This window comes from Protomyctophum parallelum, assembly GCF_964188405.1.
Source record: "Protomyctophum parallelum genome assembly, chromosome: 8".
Taxonomy (NCBI): Eukaryota; Metazoa; Chordata; class Actinopteri; order Myctophiformes; family Myctophidae; genus Protomyctophum; species Protomyctophum parallelum.
The window spans coordinates 38924718-38951434 of NC_139703.1; the positions used below are offsets into that span (position 1 = coordinate 38924718).

Genomic DNA, 26717 nt, shown 5'->3' on the forward strand with positions numbered 1-26717 from the left:
AGAGGGGCCAGACTCAATCTGCCTCATGGGGCGATATGCACTGAGAGGGGCCAGACTCAATCTGCCTCATGGGGCGATATGCACTGAGAGGGGCCAGACTCAATCTGCCACATGGGGCGATATGCACTGAGAGGGGCCAGACTCAATCTGCCCCATGGGTCGATATGCACTGAGAGGGGCCAGACTCAATCTGCCTCATGGGGCGATATGCACTGAGAGGGGCCAGACTCAATCTGCCTCATGGGGCGATATGCACTGAGAGGGGCCAGACTCAATCTGCCTCATGGGGCGATATGCACTGAGAGGGGCCAGACTCAATCTGCCTCATGGGGCGATATGCACTGAGAGGGGCCAGATTCAATCTGCCACATGGGGCGATATGCACTGAGAGGGGCCAGACTCAATCTGCCCCATGGGGAGATATGCACTGAGAGGGGCCAGACTCAATCTGCCACATGGGGCGATATGCACTGAGAGGGGCCAGACTCAATCTGCCCCATGGGTCGATATGCACTGAGAGAGGCCAGACTCAATCTGCCCCATGGGGAGATATGCACTGAGAGGGGCCAGACTCAATCTGCCACATGGGGCGATATGCACTGAGAGAGGCCAGACTCAATCTGCCCCATGGGGAGATATGCACTGAGAGGGGCCAGACTCAATCTGCCACATGGGGCGATATGCACTGAGAGGGGCCAGACTCAATCTGCCCCATGGGTCGATATGCATTGCAAAAGGCAGATGAAGGCTGGATATGCGAGGCTAATACTCCCCTGCACGCTATAGTGGTGGTTAAGTCTACGCATGAAAAATAAATGTTGACATTGTAGGGTTATAAAAGGAATCTTACATGAGGCATACATACAGTACAGACACAATCACTTTGTTTGGGATGTGGCCACTTTATATATATATGAAAAACAGGATGACAAAGAGGTTTTTATCGTGGATATTAAGTCAGGCTGTTCACAGTTGTTCTGCCGTCCTCCCCCCCCGTGAAATCTTACCAATATAATTATACTGTAGGCTCTCTGTGCACAACTGTAGTCCCCGTTTGAAGAAGGGGTCACACCTAGAACTAGGCCGGACACAATTCGCAATTAATTGAGACATATTATAATCGTCACGATCATTTCGATGTTCAAAAAGTGGTGGAAATAGCCGATCTACAAGCTCATAATGCGTCGTACTATCCACCATAGCGTAGTGCGAAAAAAAGATGGAGATCTAGGTTTAGGGCAGAACCTATGCAATGACATTTTGTGAAGAATCGTGCAGCACTAGTTGGCTGTCCAATTAATTTTTGTTATTTTATGTTTGTTTTTTTAATAAATATGTAATATATAAAAAAAATGTTTTTTACCAATGTTTTTTATTTGCGTTGCATAATCGTCAACGACCGAAACGCCATTCAATCGCTAATCTCACTTATTTGATCGAAAGTTGTCACGAAATTATTTTGGGGGGTCCCCAAATAAAAAAAGGCAGGAAAATGGAAAGAAGAAATGGAAAGAAGAATGAAAAGTGTTTACATAGTAAGACATGGCCAAAGCATTCCCCGGGGGTCCCCAGCCCCAGTAGTGGCTTTTAGTGTTGTCCTTTTTACCCGTTAATAAAGAATTCAATCAATCAATCAAAAAAAAAAAAAAAAACTGGGACTCCAGGTATGCACAGAGCCGATGAAAACCAGTGTCAACAGCTTTTCCCTATAATAATAATAATACTCACATAAATGACTTAATATATAATGGTCATAACATGATAGCACTCTTAACGCCCTTATGTCTCGTTAAAAGAGCATGGGGGTGAGCCAATCGTAGGCTCCGTAAGCGGTCCGTTGGTACGGGGTTAAGCCAATCCTAGGCTCCGTAAGCGGTCCGTTGGTACGGGGTTGAGCCAATCCTAGGCTCCGTAAGCGGTCCGTTGGTACGGGGTTGAGCCAATCCTAGGCTCCGTAAGCGGTCCGTTGGTACGGGGTTGAGCAAATCCTAGGCTCCGTAAGCGGTTCATTGGTACGGGGTTGAGCCAATCCTAGGCTCCGTAAGCAGTCCGTCCGTTGGTACAGTATTAAATGTGCTTTAAACGGCAGAAGAAGTACCCGTTTCCCTGTTTCTTGAAACGCAGTTTAGAGACAAACATGCAAAAGTCCTGTCTTCAGTAGAGGAGCATCCGATCCGATGGGCTATGGGTTCCTATATTCCATGTTGTCCACATCTTCTCGCGACGCCGCAGTCCACACAAGTCTGTGGGCGGCGTTTTCAAAACGCCATGTCGATTTCCGAGACATATAGGGAGTGTGTGTGTGTGTGTAGGGTTGGGAAACTTTTAGGATTTTAATGATTCCGGCTCCTAAACCATTCCCCTCTCCAACGGTTCCATTCCGTAACGGTTCCCTTTAACCATTCCTACCAAGGCGTTCCAATTCCAAAATGGATCCCGACAGGTCTGTGCAACTCAAGAGTGTACCACATTTTACACACTCTCCGAGTGTTATGGTGGTTCTTGAAAAATAATAGAACCACTGGTATTGAACATTGTACTGTACTACATACCGTACATGAAGTCCACGTCATGCCAGCTCTGACAGTGTGACGATGAAATGACCCATTTCCCGGGAAAACGGTTCCAAATGCGATGATGGAACCCATACCGATTCCGGTGTCCCTTAATGTTGGATCCGGTGTCCAGATCCCAACCCTACTGTACTGTAGGCGGAGCAGGGAGGGGGAGGGGAGGAGGAGGGGGGCTACCAGTGCAGGTCTTTGAGACCACCAGACAGGGAGGAGGGGGAGGAGGAGGAGGGTTGACCGTTGACAGTTGACCGTTGGTTCAAACGGGAATGCCCATTCGATGCTTCTTCTTCTTCACCGTCTTCAGGCCGGCGAGCCGGCGGACGTCGTCCTCGTCCGACTCGTCCATCTCGTCGTCCGCAGAGAAGAGGATCTGAGGGACGGACAGAGAACGAGAGGACATAAGTAGAAAAGGATGTGAGTGGACTGACATCAACGATATACAAAGTGATATTAACCTAGGATTTATCTACATAATGTACTACATTCATTTAACCCATTTTGGGCGGGTACCCCTTTTGGTGTTTTAAACATTGTTATAATTTAGCTATTGAAAAATAGCAGATCTACAAGCTTTACGAGCTTGTAGATCTGCCATAAGAATGAAATTCTTAAGGCCAAGCTAAAATACAAAAATAATATGGAGGAGGAGTTTAGGAGCATGAACACAAAACAAGCCTTCAATAAAGTCAAAATCCTTACTGGTGGTGAGACAAAACAAAAGAACTGTACAACTCCGGATCCTACCACCTTTGCAAACACCCTGAACACTTTCTACAAACGGTTTGACAGTCAAGACTACTCTGCTGCCTGTGAGGAACTGTTGGGAGCCCTCCCCTTTCAGGAGCCGCCACATTCCCCCTTCAACGAGGAGGATGTCCGACAGCTGCTGGCCAGGTGTAAGCCTGGCAAGGCGCCAGGGCCGGATGGCATCTCGGCAAAGATGCTTAAGCTCTGCGCCATGGAGCTCTCCCCCATCCTTCACTCCATCTTTTGGGAGTCCTACAGGACAGCAGCCGTACCCACCCTCTGGAAAACATCCACCATCATACCAGTACCCAAGAAATCCCGCCCCTCAGAACCCAACCATTATAGACCCGTTGCACTAACCTCAATAATGATGAAATGCCTGGAAAAACTGATTCTGAACATCATTCTGCCAGCTGTCAGGTCACAGCTGGACCCTTTCCAGTTTGCCTATCGGGCCAAGAGGGGGACAGAGGATGCTGTGGCATGCCTCCTTCACTCCCTTCTCCAACACCTGGATTCATCTTCGGACAATTTTGCCACTATTATTTTTGTTGACTTTAGTTCTGTCTTTAACACGACTCAACGCCATCATATGATCAAGAAACTGCATCAGCTCAACATCCCCCCACTTCTCATACACTGGACTCACAGCTTCCTGAGCAATAGACCACAAACAGTTAAAGTAGGTACATCATTTTCATCAACTGCCATCACCAACACAGGGGCCCCTCAAGGCTGTGTCCTCAGCCCCTTCCTCTACACTCTGTACACAAATGACTGTATTAGCCCCTCACCCACTAACATCACATACTTTAAATACTCTGATGACACTGCCATTCTCGGACTGCTCCATGACAATAACTCTATTACGGTCTATCAGAACACCATTTCTCATTTCACACAGTGGTGCACTGACAACTATCTAGAGTTGAATGTGGTCAAAACAAAAGAACTGGTCATTGAAACAACAACCCACACTGGACTTAACCCACTCCTCATTAATGGTAAAACAATAGAACAGGTAGACAGCTTCACATATCTTGGACTCACACTGGACAATAGACAATAGGTTTGATCAACACATTACATCTATCCAGTCACGCTTTCAGCAAAGACGCCATGTAATCCGTAAATTAAGATCATTATCTGTTGCTCCTCATCTTCTGCTATTATTGTACAAAAGCATTATTCAACCTGTTCTGTTGTACTGTTCTGCATGTTTCTACACCATACTGTCCATGCCTAACAGGAACAAACTTTTCAGTATCACCCGTATTGCTTCCAAAATCATCGGACTTCCTACACCCACACTTTCTGATATGAACAATAACGCCATCACACGACAAGCACTCTCGATATCAAATGACACCGACCATCCTCTGTGTCGTTTCTTTAACCTCATGCCATCTGGACAAAGATACAGAACCTTGCCATGGAAAAAGGTCAGTTTTAGTAGGAGTTTTGTCCCCTCAGCCATCGCGGCATTAAACAAACTGCCCCGCCGACAGGATGGTTCTGTACACAGTGGGGACCTCATGTTTTGTTTTTTGTACTGTCTTGGTGTTATGTGCTCTGTGTTGTTTTTGATGTGGGTGTTGAACTGTTGAACAGATTGTGAAGACAAATATCCTTCGGGACAATAAAGATGATTATTATTATTTTTGTAAAATTGTGAAAATGTGGTGCAAATCTTTGAATATACATTCTTTCAGAGCCAACGTTTTAAACTAAAATCTTTGCTTCTGAGGTGTCCCTGGAACAACATATTTTCAGATGGGGGGGTCGGAGGCCAGTTGCATTTGTGGGGTCCTTGACATGAAATATTGAGCACCACTGATATAGAAACATAGGCATTTCAGAAAACTGTCAGGATTTAGAAGTCCAATTTTTTTTAAGAATCGGCCTCAGGTCTAAATGGGTTAAAGGACCACTTCACCACTTTTCAACCTATCTTCATATAATAGGTCCTCACTAATAATCATGATAAAATGGCACAATTCTTTTCTACTCAGTCTGTGTCTCATAGGAGGGCTGTGGGCAGTTTAGAAACCGTCTTCCAGTGACATCATCATCATCAGGCAGATTATTTTTTAAACAAGATTTGTTTTCAAAAATGTTTAGATTTTCATTATTGTGAGAACGATGGCTTCCATTTTCGCATTGTAACTTTTCAGGACTAGAAAGCCTGCAGTTTTTATTAGCTTGTATTCCCCATCGATGATGTCACTGGAAGACGGTTTCCGAACTGCCCACAGCCCTCCTATGAGACACAGACAGAGTAGAGAAAAAATTGCGCCATTTTTTCATGATTATTAGTGAGGACCTATTATATGAAGATAGGTTGAAAAGTGGTGAAGTGGTCCTTTAATGTGAAACGTGTGACTTCATGTGTTGGTATACAGCTGTTTTTATAGGCCTGTTAAAGTGACTGGCCGTGGTCGTTAGAGTGATTAACAGCCTGTGTTTGTACTTTCTCTCTCTCTCTGCCAGAGGGTTATTTCTCTCTCTCTCTGCCAGAGGGTTAGTCAATAATGGACTAAAGACCCACCTTTTTAACGAGGCTTTCCCCCAAACACACTGATTTTATTCCTTGACCCGTGCCCTCATGTTCAATAACCGTGATCCTGTTTTCCTTGATGCTAAATTGTGTGCTTTTAATCGTGCAATGTTCTTTTTTTTTGCTTTTGCCTACTGTTTTATATTTTTTGTCTACTGTAGCACTTTGAGATTCTGAGGAATGTAAAGTGCATTATGAATTAAAAAAATCCATTACTATTATTATTATTATTATTAATACTCAATACAGACGGGAGAGGTCAGGATGAATGGTGCACACACGGTCCAGTGACCGTCACACACAGGTACAACTAGAAATACTGTAGGTGCTCCTCAGAGCACAGGTCTCCGCCAGGTCAGGTAGGTTCTTGTGGGTCAGCAATGTTATGAATTCAGTCGATACATTACAGAGGTTGAGTGGAAACCCGTAGAAGTTGAGGGTTTAATGGTTATGAAGCACAGACACAGTTAGTGATTTGAGGCATGATTTGAGGCATGATTTGAGTGATGATTTGAGGCATGATTTGAGGCATGATTTGAGGGATGATTTTGACACAGACAGTGGGATACAAACAACCACCGTGTGCACAGAGACAGTGGGGGACAAGCTGCCGGTTTGCGTTCTCTCTTGAAACATGAAATGTTCCAACCGTTGAAACATGCTTGTAGGCAGCATGTAAACGAGAGTGCAGCTCAGGCCAGGTGTGTTGGTAACCTCCGTTCCGTTTCACCACCCTAAAAACACTCAGCCGTCCTAGAGCTACAACACTAGGGCGAGCGACCATGGTCTGGCGACTGCCTGGCACCACCGAAAATGTAAGAACAAACATGTGAAAACTCTCCTATTACTTCTGCCACCAAAATGTGGAATTATTATTTTAGCCTAAGAAGAGTGCAGCTCAGGCCAGGTGCGTCGGTAACCTGTGGGCATCCTAAAACGCTGACCTCAGATTCAGAGTCGTCGTGGGATAGGGTGACCTGTGGGCACCCTAAACACTGACCTCAGATTCAGAGTCGTCGTGGGAGAGGGTGACCTGTGGGCACCCTAAACACTGACCTCAGATTCAGAGTCGTCGTGGGAGAGGGTGACCTGTGGGCACCCTAAACACTGACCTCAGATTCAGAGTCGTCGTGGGAGAGGGCGCGCCTGTAGCGCACTTTGCCGTTCCCCCGGGCGTCGTCTTCTCGCTCCTCCAGCTTGTCTTTTTTCCTGTGTTTCTTCATGAGGAAGTTGTCCACCACCCAGAACATCAGGGCCTAGCAAAGACACGGTAAGAAACACGGCAAAGACACGGTAAGTCACAGACAGTCAGAACATCACCCAGAACATCAGGGCCTGGCAAAGACATTTTGTCGACTAAAGACATGGCGAAAAATGTTCGCCGATTACCTTTCCCCCCCCCACCCCCACATACAAAAAAGAAATAAAAACCTAAGCAACGTCAACAAATAAAAAGAGATCCAGTAGAACCAAGACATTTTTATGCTTTGTTGCTCGATAATAGGCTATTTCCGGTAGCCGGTCTACAAATTGAAATGTATTTTGGCAGATTAAATTAAATTAATGCCCAGTCTGTAGATTTAGTCAACTAAAATTATATGATATTTTACTTTAAACTGACTAAAACTAAAAACTTTTCACATGACTAGAATAAGTTAGCGTCACGTAGCCAGACAATAATCACTGCGTTGGCAGATTTGTCTGGCTATGCAAGGCTAAAAGTTAAGTATGACCAAAACCAGGTGGAGTGGGGGTAAGGAGAAGAGAGACAAATAAAATATATACATATTTACTAATAGTATACCTCTACAATGCGGTAAGTACCTGAGGCAATAGAGCGTCGCAGTCCCGCCCCCTACCAGGGCCCAGGAAATGATTCCCCGTCCATTTTCCTCATAGACTTTTCAAAAAGTATTTATTTAAAGACCTTTTAAGCGTCGTACAAAGCCAACTCGAGTTGTGACAAATCATGACAACAAACACAATTTTTTTGGGCAGAAAAAGAAGAAGAAAACACTTTTTTTGTTGTTTTTCTTCTTTGTAATTATTTGTTTGGTCCAAAACAAATATAAAAATAACAACTCGAGTTGGCTTTGTCCGCAGCGTAACAGTCTCTCTAAATAAATACTTTTTGAAATGTCTATGGGAAAAATGCATTGGGAATGTTTTCCTGGGCCTGGCGTCGTCATGAAAGGTGGCGGGACTGCGTCGTTCTATACAGCACAAATACAGAAGGTAACACTATTTCACCACAAATTAGGGAAAGTGCCCCACATTAAGGTAAAAAGGTGACCACTGAAAACCACAACATGACGTCAAGCCGGTGGTCACCGCTCATATCTTGGTTTTTATTAACCACCGTTTCAGTGGTAACCTGTCAACCGAAAACTGGACTATGAGTAGGCCTTTAGTCTACACAGAAAACGAGGTGGAGGCTGTACTGCCTGCTCTATAGAGGGTAGTGAGACCAGGGTTTGAATTCTTACTGACCTCAGTTTCCCGTCAGTGTCTCTCTCATTTCTAATGAAGCAAACATTGCCAAAAGATGTATTAAAAATAAAATAAGACAAGTTTTGGGCACTTTATTATATCATCTGTCGGGTGGAAACCTTTCCTGTCCAAAACTGTTGCTTTTCAGGGTTCAAAATTCAAAAGTAGCAGATCTACAAGCTCAAAACGCGTCGCTTCAAATCACGATTCAAGTTTGCAGATCTGCAACTTTTGAAACTTGTGTTGTGGTGCTGTAGTATGACCAAGTATGTAGTATGACCAAGTGTGTAGTATGACCAAGTATGTAGTATGACCATTCATTTACGAGAGAAAAAACCAACCAGGTTTCTGGCCGACAGCAACGAGGTATATATAAACTTTATAAAGTCACAAAAGGAAAAAAAGACTTACGTTAACGAAGAATGGAACGATGAGCATGACGATGGCCAGTTCCAGATGAGGATTCTCTATGGGGAGAGCTATCTGTGACGCACACACACACACACACACACACACACACACAGTCGCACACACACACAGTCGCACACGCACACACACACACACACACACACACAGTCAGTTTAACACACACACACACACACACACACACACTATGACAGACAAAAAAGCGTGACCAAAATATCTCAGACTCACTAATTTTCATTATATTTTAATCATGTAAGGTCACGTGTTGTGAGCTTCATTTTATGGGCTTCATTTTTTTTATTTTGTGTCTGTTTATATTCATCTATACTTAAAACATCGACTAACATTCGTAAAACATAGTTGTGTTCTAAAACAGGGGTTCTCAACGTTTTTGGCCCGGAAATGCTTTGGCAATGTCTCGGGACCCCCGCCCCCACAGGTTGAGAACCCCTGTTCGAAAACATACCGGTACATACATGATAAAACATATGTGGTAAGTACATGTAGATCCACTATTTTTGACAATTCATTTGCCAAAATTTTGAAAATGTTTGAAAAATCAAAGAAACATTTTTCAACAAATAATTGCGATGAGGCGATTATTCTCTAAGTAAGCAATTCTAATAAGTAAGCGTTGCTGCTGACCTGCTTCCACTGGGGGACGAGGAGGACCAGGATGATGAGGATATTAATAATAGGTAATATATAATAAGGTAAGCGTTGCTGCTGACCTGCTTCCACTGGGGGATGAGGAGGACCAGACCTACTGACCTGCTTCCACTGGGGGATGAGGAGGACCAGACCTACTGACTACTGACCTGCTTCCACTGGGGGATGAGGAGGACCAGACCTACTGACTACTGACCTGCTTCCACTGGGGGATGAGGAGGACCAGACCTACTGACCTGCTTCCACTGGGGGATGAGGAGGACCAGACCTACTGACCTACTTCCACTGGGGGATGAGGAGGACCAGACCTACTGACCTGCTTCCACTGGGGGATGAGGAGGACCAGACCTACTGACCTGCTTCCACTGGGGGATGAGGAGGACCAGACCTACTGACCTGCTTCCACTGGGGGATGAGGAGGACCAGACCTACTGACCTACTGACTACTGACCTGCTTCCACTGGGGGATGAGGAGGACCAGACCTACTGACCTACTGACTACTGACCTGCTTCCACTGGGGGATGAGGAGGACCAGACCTACTGACCTGCTTCCACTGGGGGATGAGGAGGACCAGACCTACTGACCTACTGACTACTGACCTGCTTCCACTGGGGGATGAGGAGGACCAGAATGATGAGGACCTTCTCAAACATCATGATGAGGATGTAGAGAGCACACTGACCGGCCCACGCCACGCACTGCACCGGCTCCCCTAAACAACAACAACAACAACATAAACATCACTGCACCGGCTCCCCTAAACAACAATAAACATCATGATGAGGATGAGCACACAAGTCAAAGTCAAAGTCATACGATTTGTCACACACGTTACCACAGTGAAATTTGTTCTCCGCATTTGACCCATCTCTTGGAGCGGTGAGCCGCAGCCAAGGAGCGGTGAGAGGCTATTTTCAGCAAGTGTAAAATAAGTCATTATGACGGCAACAAGGCCCGCAAAAATACATTTTAGTCGACTAAATCACCTGTAGATTTAGTCGACTAAAATCTTATGACATTTAGTCGACGAAAACTAGACCAACACTAATACATTCCAGGTGACTAAAATGTGACTAAGACTAAGTGAAAACTATTCAGGAGACTATGACTAAAACTAAAATAGAAATGTGCTGCCAAAAACAACACTGCCACCCTGACCCGCCCAGGCCACGCACTGCACCGGCTCCCCTAAGCAACAACAACCAATTGTCTGTTCTAAGAATTGGTAAACCAAGAGGATATGTTCTATTGTTCTTGGTTTTTTATTTTATTTTATTTATTTAGAAAAGCAATCATAATACAACATTATAATCAGCGATTCAAGGATTACACAGTAAAGTCCAAAGACTTATTTCCACTGAGGTCCTCTCACACTGAACTGAACAATACTTTAAAATACAAATACAAATCACAAATACATAGCGGTACATATACATTACATACACAACACAACAAGTACTGTACGTCCCTATCCATCCCTCTAAGATGACCCTTTATAGGGGAACCTTTTCCAGTAGCCATTTTTTTTGTCTTCTGTTTAAATGTCCTCAAATTGTTCCGGTCTGCTTCTGCGATGCATGTCCTGTAATGTATCTTCTTGTGATGTATTGTATATGTCTTGTCTGTATCTTGAACGGTGACGTCATGGACGCAGAACAGTGAAAGTTACAGAGTTTAAGTTACAGATCCAGTTACAGTGCAGAAGATAAAAGAAAACAGAAGACAGTGTAAGGATCTAGGAAGTGGAACTGGAGTGATATGCTCCACTTTCTTGTTAGTAAGGACTCGGTACAATAGTGTACACTTATCCGAGTACAATATTTGCCTCAGATAAGTGGAGTAGAAGTAAAAGAATGGAACATTGGAAATACAAAGTATTAAATACCTCAAACTTGTACTTAAGTACAGTACGTATTCGTAAGTATATGCATTTAGTTACTTTCCGCCACTGCCTGCAACGCATATCATTACCACAACAATTATTTTCTTGACCTGAGATCAGATTCTAAAAATGTCTACATCCTGGCAGTTTTCTGAAAAAGCTATGTTTCTATGTCAGTGGTTCTTCGATTTTTCAAACATAAAAAAAAAAAAAAAGCAGATCTACAAGCTCATAGCGCGCCACAGAGTGGCGTGCTACGAGCTTGTAGGTCTGCTATTTTTCAATAGCTAAAGCATAACATAATGCTAACAACAAAAGGGGTTAATCATGGTACACAAAAGGTGCAGGACATGAGAGTGCAACATTGCTGCAATAAGTGGTGTGGTGTGGGGGCAGATACTGCCCTCTGCTGGACGTTATGGGTATCAGCCAAGTGGAGGATGGCCTGTACTCAATGTTCTTCTGGAACTAAACAGTCCACCAGCTACCATTCCAGACCGTCTACAAAAGGACCTTTCTAAATCCTATAGTCCGGCAGCCGGGGTTGACGGGTGGGAAATTTGGTATATCGTCTTTTAGCCTAAAATATTGTCTATATACATACATTCATGAATCCACTTGCGGACCGGCTGTGGGTATCGGGCAACTTTTTAATAGGGGTTTCTTGTGACATTAACATCCTATGGCAGGCAAAAATGTCAAAAATGTCAAACTCTCCTTTTGCTTTAAGGGGGTTTTCATGATTCTGAATCCATTCCAATCATTAGTTTTGCACAGAAATACACTCCTTGGACTAAAAACGGCCGTAGACGTCATGACAAATGTGATGAAATCAGCACAAATGTGATGAGTTCACACATTTGGGCAAGTGGCTATTGCTGTGGCTGTATGTATATAGACAATATTTTAGGCCAATAAAAAAAGACTATATACCAAATTTCCCACTTTAAACAAAAGAAGGCTGCCGGACTACTATGGATTTACAGTGCATTTGATTACAGCGGTTCTCAGGGGTCCTTGAGGGGGTTCCCACTCTGTATAGCATAATTTTAATCACATTACCCATTTCTATGTTGGCATTTCATGCTGCGCAGCCAGCTTGTACATCTGCCATGTTCTGAAAAACCTTGAAAGTGATGCTTTTTTTGTTTTTAACACAAATCTTCTCTTCTGGAGGTCACTGGCACCAAACATTTTCAGAAGCACTGCATTAAAGGGACACTTCACCCTTTTTGTAAAAAAAATAGATGTTTTAATGATGTTTAGAAGATTTAGAACACTTTCCTGGGGGTCTTTGTGTGTGTAATATGTGGTTTTTGCAGTGAGCCCCAGTGTCTCTGATGTCATGATCGACACTGGGCTCACTTCCTTCCTGGACTACATGTTGTCTCAGTAAGACAGCCCTCCACCTAGTCTCACATTACCAGAATGTTGCCTCCGCAATTTCCAAACGCTTCATCATACAGTCTGGAGCAACGGAAGAGCTGTCATGAGTAAGCGATGAAGCAGAAGTGGAGCCTCCTGTCCACTTCCGTTTCGTCTTTACAGTCGCACACATTTATCCTAATATAAATAGAAAACATCTAAGCATATACAGTAGCTTGTTGCTTAGCAGAAAGGGAAAGAAAATCAGCTCTAAAGATATTTTAAAATATATTTGCTTGAACGGAAATGGCAGCTTCCGTTACTCGGCTCATGGGAGCTGTAGTTCCTATAGCATTCGGAGATTGTGGAATAGTTGTCTGGCTACGCGAGACTACCTTATAGTATATATGAATACAGAGAAGGCACCCAGCGGAAACCCTGAGGCGAAATGGACATAGTGGCCGAATGAAGGTATTGCAGCCTGGCCCCAAACACATGAACGCGCTGGTCCGTTGACTATCATTGTGCACGCTCACGACGGCAGCACGCTCGTGCGCGTTCATGCACGTTCAACGGCAGCGCGTTCATGTGTTTGGGGAAAATCCATCCCAGAATGCAATCTGTTCCTACCCGGAAGGAGGAGTGAAATCGCCTCATGCGCTTTAGAGCAACTTAATGCAAGTGGATGGAAGGAGAACTCGGATGTCATCTCTATTCATATATACTCTAAGGAGACTACCCTCCACCTATCAACAACATGTAGTCCAGGAAGTAAGTGAGCCCAGTGTCGATGACATCAGATACACTGTGCTCACTACTAAAATCTAAAATATCTAAAACCACATATTACACACATAAAGACCCCCAGGAAAGTGTTCTAAAGCTTCTAAATGTCATCAACATATATTCTTTTTGCAAAAAGGGTGAAGTGTCCCTTTAATACATATTGTCCGGTTCAAATAATCAAATAAAATAAACTAAATGAAAGCGATGTTCTCTCTCTCTCTCTCTCTCTCTCTCACCGTATTCTCCAAAGCGTAGAGACTCCCACTGCCTCCACTCGACCACCACGCTGACCGCTCTCACCCCGGCATAGATCAGAAGCATGCCCAGAGACGCGTCCAGCAGGAAGTTGATGAGGTATCTAGAAGGGAGAGAGAGAGATTACACTAATAAGTTAGCGGTTAATTAATTTGTCACACAGATAACTGCAATTAGCTATTTAACCTGTTTAGACCTGTTTTCCCAGAAGTCTCCTGAACTTGAACACAGCATTTTGCGTTGAACAAATTTGTTTTAGAAATACAATGTCGTACATACCGCATCTCTACTAGCTAAAGAGTGCTGGGTTGCGCCCCGAAAATAGCTGATCTACAAGCTATCAACGCGTTGTGCTGCGACGCGTTGGGAGCTTGTAGATCTGCTATTTCCGCTATTTCAGTCCAAAATTGCCCTCTTCTTATGTGATTTCAGCCCCTGCCCCTCTCTAACGCTCTCTACACGTTCCTGACCATGAGTTACATTTTATTCATGTTTCTTTATTTTCTTATAATGTTTATCCCACGATTTATTTTGTAACCCATTTTTCACCCCTGTGTCAATCATCTAATGTGATCCTGGGCTCTACACACCCTCCGCCAACCTAGTCCCCATATATGAGGGACATGGGGAGAGCAACGGACTTGAACTCATGCTTCCTTCATGCCTGAGTGTCCAAGTTGCTCCTTTACACCTGACAGAGGGGAGTTTCCCTGGTTGGACGTAGCGCGTGGAAGGAACATGTTATTCCAACCAGTTCCTTTCCCCTCCATCAGGCGCCCCGGCTGGCCAGGGGGAGGCAGTTTAGAGACCAGGATTGATATATTCATGTTTCTACTAGGGCATTCACTTCTAGTCATTTTTACTAGTTGCCTAGTTTACTAGTCGACTAGTTGTTTAACTACCTATTATGTTTTTTTTTGTGGAAATAAATATTTGTACATTTAAAAACTGTGCACATGGTGACTATAACTATAATCTACCTGATCTTGAGGCCTACAAAATCGGGGAAAAAAAATAAAATAAACCTTTATTTTTATGGGTTAGTTTACTAGTCGACTAGTAAATCCACTAGTCGACCTTGTACAAGGTTGACTAGTGGATTTACTAGTCGACTAGTAAACTAACCCATAATAAAAAAGGTTTATTTTTTTTATTTAGTAAACTAGTCGACTAGTTGCTTAATGCCCTAGTTTCTACCGTATTACTCACAGCGAGCAGGGGTCCTCCTCTGTGAGGTCAGACAGGAAGACGTTGGCGAAGTGGATGAACAGCATCCCGATGGCCTGTTTGGACGTGTCCAGGAACCTGGGAGGAGGAACAGAGGAGGTGGAATCAGACAGGCTCAAAACAACACAGGAACCTGAGAGGAGGAACAAGAGGAGGTGGAATCAGACAGGCTCAAAGAGGAGGAACAGAGGAGGTGGAATCAGACAGGCTCAAAGAGGAGGAACAGAGGAGGTGGAATCAGACAGGCTCAAAGAGGAGGAACAGAGGAGGTGGAATCAGACAGGCTCAAAGAGGAGGAACAGAGGAGGTGGAATCAGACAGGCTCAAAGAGGAGGAACAGAGGAGGTGGAATCAGACAGGCTCAAAACAACACAGGAACCTGAGAGGAGGAACAGAGGAGGTGGAATCAGACAGGCTCAAAACAACACAGGAACCTGGGAGGAGGAACAGAGGAGGTGGAATCAGACAGGCTCAAAGAGGAGGAACAGAGGAGGTGGAATCAGACAGGCTCAAAGAGGAGGAACAGAGGAGGTGGAATCAGACAGGCTCAAAGAGGAGGAACAGAGGAGGTGGAATCAGACAGGCTCAAAACAACACAGGAACCTGGGAGAGGAGGAACAGTGGAGGTGGAATCAGTCTTATTCGCACCACATTTCGATCTTGCAAATCTACTACTGTACTGCAGTGGTTCCCAAACGTTTTTGTGTCAAGGACCCCCAAAACAACATCTATTAGGCCACGGACCCCCCTTTTGAAAACATATGCCAGTGACCTCGATAAGGGAGGATTTTTACGGCTCTAGCAGTGTTTCCGAAACATTCATTTCATGGACTACCAGTTTGACATGCATTAGTCTACGGACCCCCGTTCAATGGAATTTCTATCTCTGGGACCCCCAATTTATAGTGTAAAATCAATGTTAATGTTTAACTCTGAGAGTTAACGGGTCCATTTGGTTCCATTTGTACACTCTCTGAGTTACAGACCCGTAAGGGTCCATTTGGTTTAATCCTAACTATCTCTAATTGAGCTAGGTACCCCCTGGAACTCCCTCAAGTAGTAAGTTAGTTGCAAAAGAACGAGATGGAGGCATGGAGCATGCGTGTAGTTAACACTTTAATTGCCCGGGGTTATTTAATATATTATTTATGGTTATTTAATTACATTATAGCGCCCATTCGATTTATAAACACGGACTACTTTTACAGACGGACCGGATGTTGTTGTGAATGTGTGTGTAGCACACCCCTAAGGTCTTCCACTGCTGGCCTGCTCGCTTTGCCTAAAAAAATGGCAACTAAAAAATACGAGGAAGCAGCTTTTTGCTTCTACAGGCCGACGGCATGGAACAAACTCCCACTGTACCTTCGTCAGGCAGCCTCTGTAGACATTTTTAAAGCACAGCTTTTCCACTTCTAAAACATTGCTTTTAATTGATCTTTTTTTTGTTAGTTATTCATGTCCTCACTGTATTGCATTACTGCTTGTTTTTTAATGTCGTTGCCTTGCTTTTCTTTTATTCTCCATTGTTCTGTAAAGCACTTTGAGCTGCATTTCATGTCATGAAAGGTGCTATACAAATAAAGTTTTATTATTATTATTATTATTAACAACTACGGGAGGTAAGAATAAATCTATCATGACTAGCGACTGGACAGCGGAGGGCCGTCAAACACAGTATCTTTTTTCATAATTAGACGGGATGATTTAGATCGAGTTATTAATGTTAGATTTTTGTTTTCGTCGACTAAACAGGGGAGGGAGTTTTTCGATGACGTCTCACTCTTGTGCAACATCGAGGATTGCCCAACAGGCGCTCCTAGGCTGTGGAGCCGTGGCCCAACAGGCGCTCCTAGGCTGTGGAGCCGTGGCCCAACAGGCGCTCCTAGGCTGTGGAGCCGTGGCCCAACAGGCGCTCCTAGGCTGTGGAGCCGTGGCCCAACAGGCGCTCCTAGGCTGTGGAGCCGTGGCCCAACAGGCGCTCCTAGGCTGTGGAGCCGTGGCCCAACAGGCGCTCCTAGGCTGTGGAGCCGTGCGATCCGTTTTCATATCAATAAACTTCGTCTTTTGAACAATACTTTGTCTTGGGCGGCCGTTACTAATAGAAAGGACAAAGAACTTCGTTCTGGGCGCTGGGGGTGAACCTTTATTGAAAAGGACATCCCCTTGAGATGCATCGTCAAAATACAGCAAAAACAGTAGACGGAACAATACAACAAATACTTCCATCATGCATATAAACGTGTCTTCACTCACCAGATCTTCCAGGGTCTCCGCTCATGTTTGGGCTCCCTGAAGCGTTTCACTGCAGAGCAGACAGACGGTACAGTATGTGAGTTATTACTGTAAAGGCTTAACGCATTTTGTACTGAGGTCGATTACATGTTCATGTCAAGGAGGACCCCCAAGATTATATGTAATTGGCCGCCGACCCCCATCTGAAAATATCTTGTTCCAGGGAAAACTGTCAGGATGTAGAAGACATTTTTAGAATCTGATCTCAGGTCAAAATATGTTAAAACGATTTGCACCACATTTAAAAAAGAATAGCAGACATACAAACTCGCAGCGCAGCTATGAGCTTGTAGATCTGCTATTTTTCAATAGCTAAAGTATAACATAATGCTTTAAAACACCAAAAGGAGTTCCCATCCAGAATGACAATGCATTCTCTGCTACCATATCATATCATACTGTATCATATCATATCATATCATATCATATCATCAACTGGGAAAGGTGTCGACATGAGGTGGTGCATCTATATTAGCCTCAAATTAGACTTGAGAGTGAGGATTGAACGCATATCATGCAGTCAGTGCAAGTGAGACACACACACACAGATCAAACGGAATCCCCCCCCCCCCAGCAATTCATTAGTTTACACAGTATATCACAGGGCTCCAGGGAGCTGTCCAAAGGGCCTGTTCTGCATTCTAACAGTGTTTGTAAGTGTAATAGCAGCTTTTACTTCCCTCCGATGCACCGTGGTGGGGAGGGAACTCTAATTCCCTGCCCTGTGTCAGAACAATGCCTGCCCGGCATAATATCACAGGGATGCTCTGACTTCTGTTTTCACTTCCCCATTCGGATCGTTTAATTAAACTGTAAACTGTTATACTGTAGTTATGATGCATAATGCCAGTAAAGTGTATGAGTCAGTGAAGCAAGGGTGAGACTGGAGCAAGGGTGACATGTTATTTGAGAAAGGTTTGACAGTGCAGATAAAAAATAAAGAACAGTTTTGATATCGATAGCCCTCATCGGTGGAGAAACGGAAACCTTGCATGTCCAAAACTGTTACTTTTCATGAAATGCAACGGAAATGAAGGTCTACGAAGTTCGCGATGCGAGCTTGTATATCTGCTATGCAGTGTTGTTTTTGGCAGCAAATTTCTATTTTAGTTTTAGTCATAGTCTCCTGAATAGTTTTCACTTAGTCTTAGTCACATTTTAGTCACCTGGAATGTATTAGTGTTAGTCTAGTTTTAGTCGACTAAATGTCATAAGATTTTAGTCGACTAAATATACAGGTGATTTAGTCGACTAAAATGTATTTTTGCGGGCCTTGTTGCCATCATAATGACTTATTTTACACTTGCTGAAAATAGCCGATCTACAAGCTCACAACGCGTCGCAGCGCGACGCGTTGTGAGCTTGTAGATCCGCTATTTTCAGCATGCAACCAAGTGTAAAATGACTTTTACTGGATCTGTTGTCCACTAGTCCCTTCCTAACATTTTAGTCTAGTTTTTATTTGTTGACGAAATTGTCAGTATATTTAGTCTTAGTTTTAGTCACCATAGCTTAGTTTTCATGTAGTTTCCATTTAGTTTTCGTCAGTGAAAAAAGGTAGAAGACGAACATTTCTCGTCTTAGTTTTAGTCGACGAAAACAACACTGCTGCTATGTTCACTGCATTTGTAAGAGATCCATCCAGAACGGGAACCCCTTTTGGTGTTAAGCATTATGTTATGCTTTAGCCGTTGAAAAATAGCAGATCTGCTATTTTGAAAAATCGTGAAAATGTGGCACAAATCTTTGAATACATATTCTTTCACAGCGAATGTTTTTAACTCAAATCTTTGCTTCTGGGTGGTCCCTGCCTGGAACTACATATTTTGAGATGGGGGTCCGCGGCCAAATACACATAATTCCGGGGGTCCTTGACATGAAAAAGATTCAGCACCACTGACATAGAAACATAGGTTCTTTAGAAAACGGTCATGATTTAGAACGCATTTGTAGAATCGTCCTCAGGTCTAAATGGGTTAAACATTAATGTCTGGGCATTAAAAAAATAAAATAAAATAAACTGAAATATGGAGATATAAGGTTTCTGCCCGACAGCAACGAATGATGAGTTTGAAACGACAGCTGGTAATATAATACAACATTTTAAGCAGCACAGCAGAACTGCAGAGAATCTGAATCTGAAGAGAAACGTATGAATACAGAATCCATATAGAATATGAACCCAATGTACCATGTTGCCTCGACCGACCGCTGCCAGATCAGTGCTCTGAATCTCGCACGGAACTTGTGAGCGCCTCGTTCGTGTGGCTTCTACTTAACCACTCATGTCAAAGTAGTTTCCCTATTTTGGGCAAATCATTGAAGGCAAATCTTTTTTTTTTTAAATAAACATTTAAAATAGAGGGTATGCGCGTGACATCATCATCATACCAGGAAGTTATGCGGGAATGCCTACTGAGTGGCAAAAAAACTACTTTCTGGCCTTGACAACCCCATACATCCAAACAGAAAAGTCCTATTTCATTGCATGAAATGACTTTAAACAACATTAAATTCACTTTGTCACTCACTTTGCCACTCAACTATATGCATGCGCATACCCTCTATTAAATTAACATTAACAGTGTTGCAATATGTAATGCTGCATTCTTTCACACTAGGTATAGGTAGATACAAAGATACAATTATATTTCAATTCAATGGAAGCCAGCGACATGAAGATAAGACAAAGACAAATCCAGTTACAAAGCTACACAAAAAGAAACAAAAGGTTGGGCAGCCAGGTTTCAACTTCAGCTGCAAAGATACAAATATGCTGCAGTGTGGTTTTGTACGCATTGTGAGCTATTGTGGGCTATTTCCGCGATCTTTTAAATGAGCGTACTGCTCAACGCATTTTGGGCAGGAAGAACCCCTTTTAAAACGCAGCACAAATCTTTGAATGTATATTCTTTCAGAGCGAACGTTTTTAACTCAAATATTTGCTTCTGAGGGGTTCCTGGAACAACATGTTTTCAAATGGGGGTCGGTGGCCAATTACATATAGTTTGTGGGGTCCTTGACATGAAATATTGAGCACCACTGATACAGAAACATAGGTATTTCAGACAACTGTCATGATTTAAAAGACTTTCTTTTTTAATTTCGAAAATTATTATGGTAGAGTTACTAGAGGTATTCAAAACCCACAGCTCCAGTCAATGTAAGGGCTTCTCTGGGGTGTATTTATGACTGATTTATGGACTGGATTTTTAATTAATCTCTGTGTGCGAGAACGACATGATGACAGTTTTAAGAAGCCTCTGCTCCCTTCGGAGAGAAGGCAGCAGTGTCAGCTATGTGTGCCCGACAATAGTGGCTTGTTTTCCATCGTGTGTGTCAAACTTCTATGACACAGAGATGCCAGTAGGATGAGACAACTGCTCGTCTGACCAATGCATTAGCTTTGTTTCTGTACTGGATATCTTAAACTCACAATCAAAGTGTAATGAAGTCGAAGTCCAGATCAAGGAAAGGTTTAAAAGTGTTACATAGACTGAAATGTCATTTTCACATTACATTTTCACAACACCGGCCAGACACCAGATGTGTCAACTAAACACTATGATGAATTATTTTTTTCGACCTCCTGTTTTCTTTAGGGACGAAGCTTGATGTAAATGTTGCTTGAAGATCTGTTATTTTCAGCACACAGCTAAGAATGAATAAGGCATTATGTCGTGTCCTGACAATTTATTTTAGCTGACAAAATCAACTGTAAAGTTAGTTGACTATAATCATATATTCAGTCAACTACAACTACACATTCAGGTGATTAAAATGTGGCTAAAACTAAACTGGAATTTTATTCAAAAGACTGACTAAAACTAAATAAATGTTTACTGTCAAAATTAACACTGCACGACTTGACAGGTCAGTCCATTCTAGTGTACAATCTGTGATGTCCAACGATCCAATTCCCTTACATAAACTCAGTATGTGACAGCAGTCACAGGACGACCACATCATTAGTGGCCACGTGTCAGAAACGACACTGGGAGGAGGGCGGTGGCCTGGCCTCTGGCTATGAATGCACGCCAGGCCGGTGGCGGTGTGTCTAAATAAACATTAACCCGAGAGGGCTTTCCGAGTCCTCGTGTGTGTATGTATATGCTGTGAACTGTGACCTCTCACTTTCCTGTCGAATGGACTGAATTCTACCAGGACAGACAGACACAGAGAGACACCCCCGTCGGCCGGCATGCGTTTGGATGTTGGGGGATATTTGATGCAGGCAAAGTCAGGCAGAGGAGGAGGAGGAAAACAACACTGCCTGCCTGGCCTCCAGGTCTCGGGTCACAGCATGCAGAACCCTCCCAGCCCCAGCTGAACAACACCGCTGCCTGGCCTTCGAGGCCCGGGCCACGGCATGCAGAAACCAGCCAGCCCCAGCTGAACAACACTGCTGCCTGGCCTGGAGGTCTCGGGCCACGGCATGCAGAACCCTCCCAGCCCCAGCTGAACAACACCGCTGCCTGGCCTGGAGGTCTCGGGCCACGGCATGCAGAACCCTCCCAGCCCCAGCTGAAAACAACACTGCCGGCCTGGGCTTCGAGGCCCGGGCCACGGCATGCAGAACCCAGCCCCAGCTGAACAACACTGCTGCCGGGCCTCTAGGCCTCGGGTCACGGCATGCAGAACCCACCCAGCCCCAGCTGAACATTCCTTCCTTGGTGCTGGGGAGGTTAGGCTGAAGGCTCTAACTCTTAACCGTGACACTGAAGTCTACTGGACCACCACCAGACAAGGACACTGAGGTTCTGGGCAGTGCTAAAAAACACTGGCTTTGAAGCAGGAAACCACAGTGGAAACAAGGACTTTTTGTGTTCTCCTTTTCAGTGATGTAAATAGGTTTTCAATGTAATGAGTCCCGGGATGCAGGGATGGTCTTTTCGATGAGTTCCAGGGACATTTTATGAGTCCCACTTCAACTACTTTAGGAGTCATATTTTGTCATTTTTACAAATTGCAGCATTTAACTCCCATTTCATTTTATATGGTTATAATGTGGTTATATTCATGTAGAAAACAGAAGAAGAAACGATTATTATAACTAAAGCTAGCAAAATAAATAAACTAGAATAAAAGAAACAGTACAGTAGTACAGTAGTGCATCCCGTGGATGCAGTCAGAGGTCGTTGTTTTATTGCGTCCCTCAACTATAAACTGCGTTTTGGGATGCAAAATGCACCCTATGTTATTCTCTGCCTTTTAGTGCCGTTGTAAAATTTTACCACTGTACCATTTTGCAAACTGTTAATAAAGTGTTCAATCCATCAAAAGCTGCTCTACTGGTTTGAGTGTAATGGTTCATAAACGCTAAAGAGCATGATGTACACCGACACATTGTGTCATTTGCCAAAGGCAAATCAGCTTAATCACTCAATTGACTATGGGTTGGGGATAGAAGGAAGGAACACAATGAACACAATGAATATTCGAAGCAAAAAAAAACCCGAATTGGATCAATAATATTGCACTGGCATCATTGATTAACCCAGGAGCTGTGATTGGCTCATTGTCCACTTTCTCTCAGTCAGCACCTAAGTGTCTGATAATAGGACAGCTGGGCTGGCTCCCCCTTCTCACATGAGAGTATACTGGCAGGATCTGAAAAACCTCCGTTTCTATGTCAGTGGTTCTCAAACTATTTAATGTCAAGGACCCCCAGAAATATACTGTATGCATTTGGCCACCGACCCAGATCTGAAAATATGTTGTTCCAGGGACCCCCCCCAGAAGCAAAGATTTGAGTTAAAAAGGTTGAACAAAAAGAATGTTCAAAGATTTGCACCACATTCAAGATTTTTCAAAAAAAGCAGACCTACAAGGTGCCGCGCTATGAGCTTGTAGATCTGCTATTTTCCAATTGCTAAAGTATAACTAAATGCTTAACACCAAAAGGGGTTCCCGCCCAGAATGGGATAATGTCCAAAACTGTTACTTGTCAGGATTCAAATTCATTATTTAACGTAACCATCAAAAGTAACAGAGCGTTGAGCATTGACGTCGATCTTCCACTTTTGATGCTTTTGTGAGACGCTCGCTGTCGCTGTAGGCGTTAATTTACGAGAAATAAAACCAAACAAAAAATAAATAAACGCACAAAAAGTTGTTAGAATATGGAGATAAGAGGTTTCTGCCCAACAGCAACGATGTACTCGCTGACATAGTAGCGTATAGAAGGCATGTAATCACACATCACTGCAGTGAATGAGCATGTGCTCACATGTCACTGTACAGACATTTAAATAACATCAGTGTACTGTAACTGTACCAGGGCCGACATGTATTCACACGCACGTGGTGTGTTCCGTGTACTGTTGGCCTGTACAGTACGCACACACACACCAGTGTGTAACACAAAGGCATGTTACAGACTCAGCCCGATCGTTGCCATATTTTTTGGGGGGTAGAATGCCGAGTCCCAGGCAAACGATCACTGATGCTTTGTATGTCTGTCTGTATGACCACGGAATCGATTACTTAGTTTGAATGTTCTCATCATCACGATGAAAATGCACAGCTTTGTGTATTTCTGTCTGTATGATGACATGAGAACATCATCATACATCAGCCAACCAAAGTCCTCGATTCCATTGCTCATATGGACAGACGTACACACAGAGCTGTGCCAAGTCCCTCATCATTGTGATGAAAGCCAGGTGCCGCTCCCTTCACACGAGTGTGATTTTACTTACAATTTAGGTCACAAGTGTCAGCTGCATACAAGGACCACAATGGAAACAAGGCAAAGACCTCAGGCCTTTTTAGCATCATTGTATAATCATACCACTGTGTACCATTTGCAAAGAGTTCACACACACACACACACACACACAGCTGGCTTGCAGTATTCACTATACTCACTGAACTGTAGATACCACCGGTAAAATTAACACATCACTGACACTAGTGTGAGTATTAGTATCTTCAGTGTACTGAAGATACTAATACTCACACTAGTGTTAGTGTGCAGTTAGGTCTGTTTGTAACCACTGTAGCTCAGGAATATATCCCTGCATCGGTTTGAACGGGGGTGTTGAGCTGTACAAAAACCAGTGTATCGTAGTATCGTTTACAAAAAGTCAAAGGTATCAGAACCGAGCTACAGATGATAAACTTACACGTAACATGTTTAGATAGGGGTGAAACAAGACAACTGCTTAAATCAGGCTTAAATCAAATGTACTAGTCCAGTCAGTCAACCCCCGTCCGCATGCGCAGTACTGCTTCTGTAAGATTGCATTGGGAATGTGAAAACATGGTACTGGGCTGGCTGACTTAGTGACTTCATATAAGCTTTGTAAGCAGTTGAGTCTCAAGGACACTTCGACACTTAACTCTGGGGGAGCCCAGTCCACAGGGATCGAACTGGGATTGAACCTTCCAGTCAGATGGTTCCCATCTGTTCCACTCTACCACCTGGGCCACTTAATACTCACACATCAGTGTACTGAAGACACAAGAAATAATACTCAGTTTACTCACACATGGGTGGCAGTGGCTCAGGGGTAGAGTGAACCCTGTGGGCTCCCCCAGAGTTAGTGTTGAAGTGTCCTTTGCTCACGATGTGGTTGGTTGGTTGGTGGTGCCTTGCATGGTTTCCTCTGGCATCGGTGTGTGAATGGGTGAATGTAATGCACAATCTATGTAAAGTGCCTTGGATAAAGGCGCTATATTAAATGCACCGAGGCGTTATATAAATGCACCAGTGTACTGAAGACAGTAATAACTCACACATCAATCAAGTGTACTGAATGCACCAATACTCACACATCAGCGTACTGAAGGCCAGCAGGGCGAGCAGTCCCTGCAGGAAGATGCCGAAGGAGTTCATCAGGGCGCCGTTCTTGCAGCCGCGGTCGGGGTCGGCGGTGGCCGACACGTTGGTGGAGAAGACGGCGGCGGCGGGCCCACCGGCCACGTTGCCCCCAGACAGCCCGCTCACAGACATGACGATGGAGGTAGGGGTCACTGACTGTACTAGGCCAGTCCAGTGGATGAAGGTTAAACACTAGGCTAAGTGGATGTGTTTGTTGTTTGCGCTGCGGCACACAGACAGATGTTTGGGGGTCAGTCGGTCAGTCAGTCCTCCTGGAGCTATTTTGGTCAGCTGGTGGTGATGGACCCATTTAAGAGCAGGACAGGTCTTCTTCAGTCAGTGACAGATGGCAACCAACAACATCCCGCTGGTCTGTTTGCAAACTCATCCGCTTCTTAACAATTCCCCACATCCACGACTGACTTGAGGTCTTTAAACATAATAACTAACGCACATTGGAGCAGCCCAGCCAGCCAGCCTGACAGTAAAGCAAACTGAAAGCCCTGATACGAGGAAGAGGATGTTGAACCAATCTTTTAACACACTAAACTTGACGCCTCCTCTCCTCATCGGGGTTCAACAACAGCAGGGTGACACCGTCCTCCTGACACGGAGCCGTGACAAGAACAACAGCACGTAGAGTAGCTGCTGCTTGCACACTTTGATGCAACAAGCGAAGCACTGGCAGCTGTTATTATAATAATAGTAATAAAACGAACCGTGGTGGAGCTCCCGTTACTGCTGCTGCTGTGCTGCAGCTGCAGGAACATCCTGATTATATCCTCCTCCGCATGAGCTGCTGAATAGCCTCCGGAGAGACGACCCGACCCGCCGGAGATTCATTCACTGTAGCATGTCTGTTTATATGATATTCTTCTAACACAAGCCTGCTTTGCTAAAAGTCCATTTATCTAGGGGAGGGGGGGAGGGGAAGGGGTCCGTTTTAACCGTCTTTTTACCGCCGCGAGGAGGAGAACATCTGTTGACGTATTTATTTTTAACGTCAGGCGATCTCTGCGACTACCTACCTATCGCTCGCGCTGGCTAACACCACAGGCTAGCTAGCTTTAGCTAGCCGTTAATAGCTAATAATGTTCCACCAAGGCAACAACAACCAACCTAGATTCTTCCATTACAGCCTGGCTGTCAGCCGCCGCCGCTCGGGAACTGTCTGCTCCTCCTCGGCCGCAATGCAACGACCGACCCGCGGAAGGTGTTCAGTGTTCAGCTGCGACGCCACGGTCCTCTCGGTGTGACATAACAGTCAACATGTACAAAGTGGAATATGGGCATTTATTTTCCAGCTGTTGGAGCATCGCGTCCTTCCAGCTGGGTTTTTTTCCTTCCTCTACAGTGGGAGGATCATGAGGATGCTATTGGTCAAGCGGTGGCCACTCATGTTGACAGACGCACTGTCACGTGATTGACGTCAACCCCAATGGCACTCTGGGAATTGTAGGAAAGAATACGTAGCCTACACACTGACGGAATGAATTTTGATTAATTGAACATGGTGGAGTCCACCATGTTCAATTCATCAAATTAAGTTAGGCTTTTATAATTACCAGGTGCTGTATGCCGTGCAGATTTCTGCAATGGGTGTCATCACTTACCTGAT

The 26717-nt window shown here is 44.2% G+C and overlaps 1 protein-coding gene across 1 annotated transcript; it reads right to left on the bottom strand.

Moving 5' to 3' along the window:
• Positions 1 to 516: 516 nt before the first annotated feature.
• On the bottom strand, positions 517 to 26406 carry stimate (STIM activating enhance). Its single transcript, XM_083772119.1, has 8 exons — positions 25051 to 26406; positions 17236 to 17284; positions 14962 to 15057; positions 13734 to 13855; positions 10064 to 10176; positions 8779 to 8850; positions 6990 to 7133; positions 517 to 2943 (listed from the first exon to the last, which is right to left on the bottom strand). The coding sequence occupies exons 1-8, from the start codon at positions 25229 to 25231 to the stop codon at positions 2830 to 2832; spliced, it is 891 nt and encodes a 296-aa protein (XP_083628245.1). The 5' UTR covers positions 25232 to 26406; the 3' UTR covers positions 517 to 2829.
• Positions 26407 to 26717: the final 311 nt, after the last annotated feature.

Bases quoted from the DNA above. Each gene is read 5' to 3' on its own strand.
- stimate (XM_083772119.1), bottom strand. From the start codon at position 25,231: ATGTCTGTGAGCGGGCTGTCTGGGGGCAACGTGGCCGGTGGGCCCGCC. The intron at 13,856-14,961 runs GTGAGTAATACG...TCTCCCTTCTAG, and splicing joins GAGGAGGACCCCTGCTCGCT to ATACCTCATCAACTTCCTGC. The intron at 7,134-8,778 runs GTAAGTCTTTTT...TGTCTTTGCTAG, and splicing joins TCGTTCCATTCTTCGTTAAC to GCCCTGATGTTCTGGGTGGT.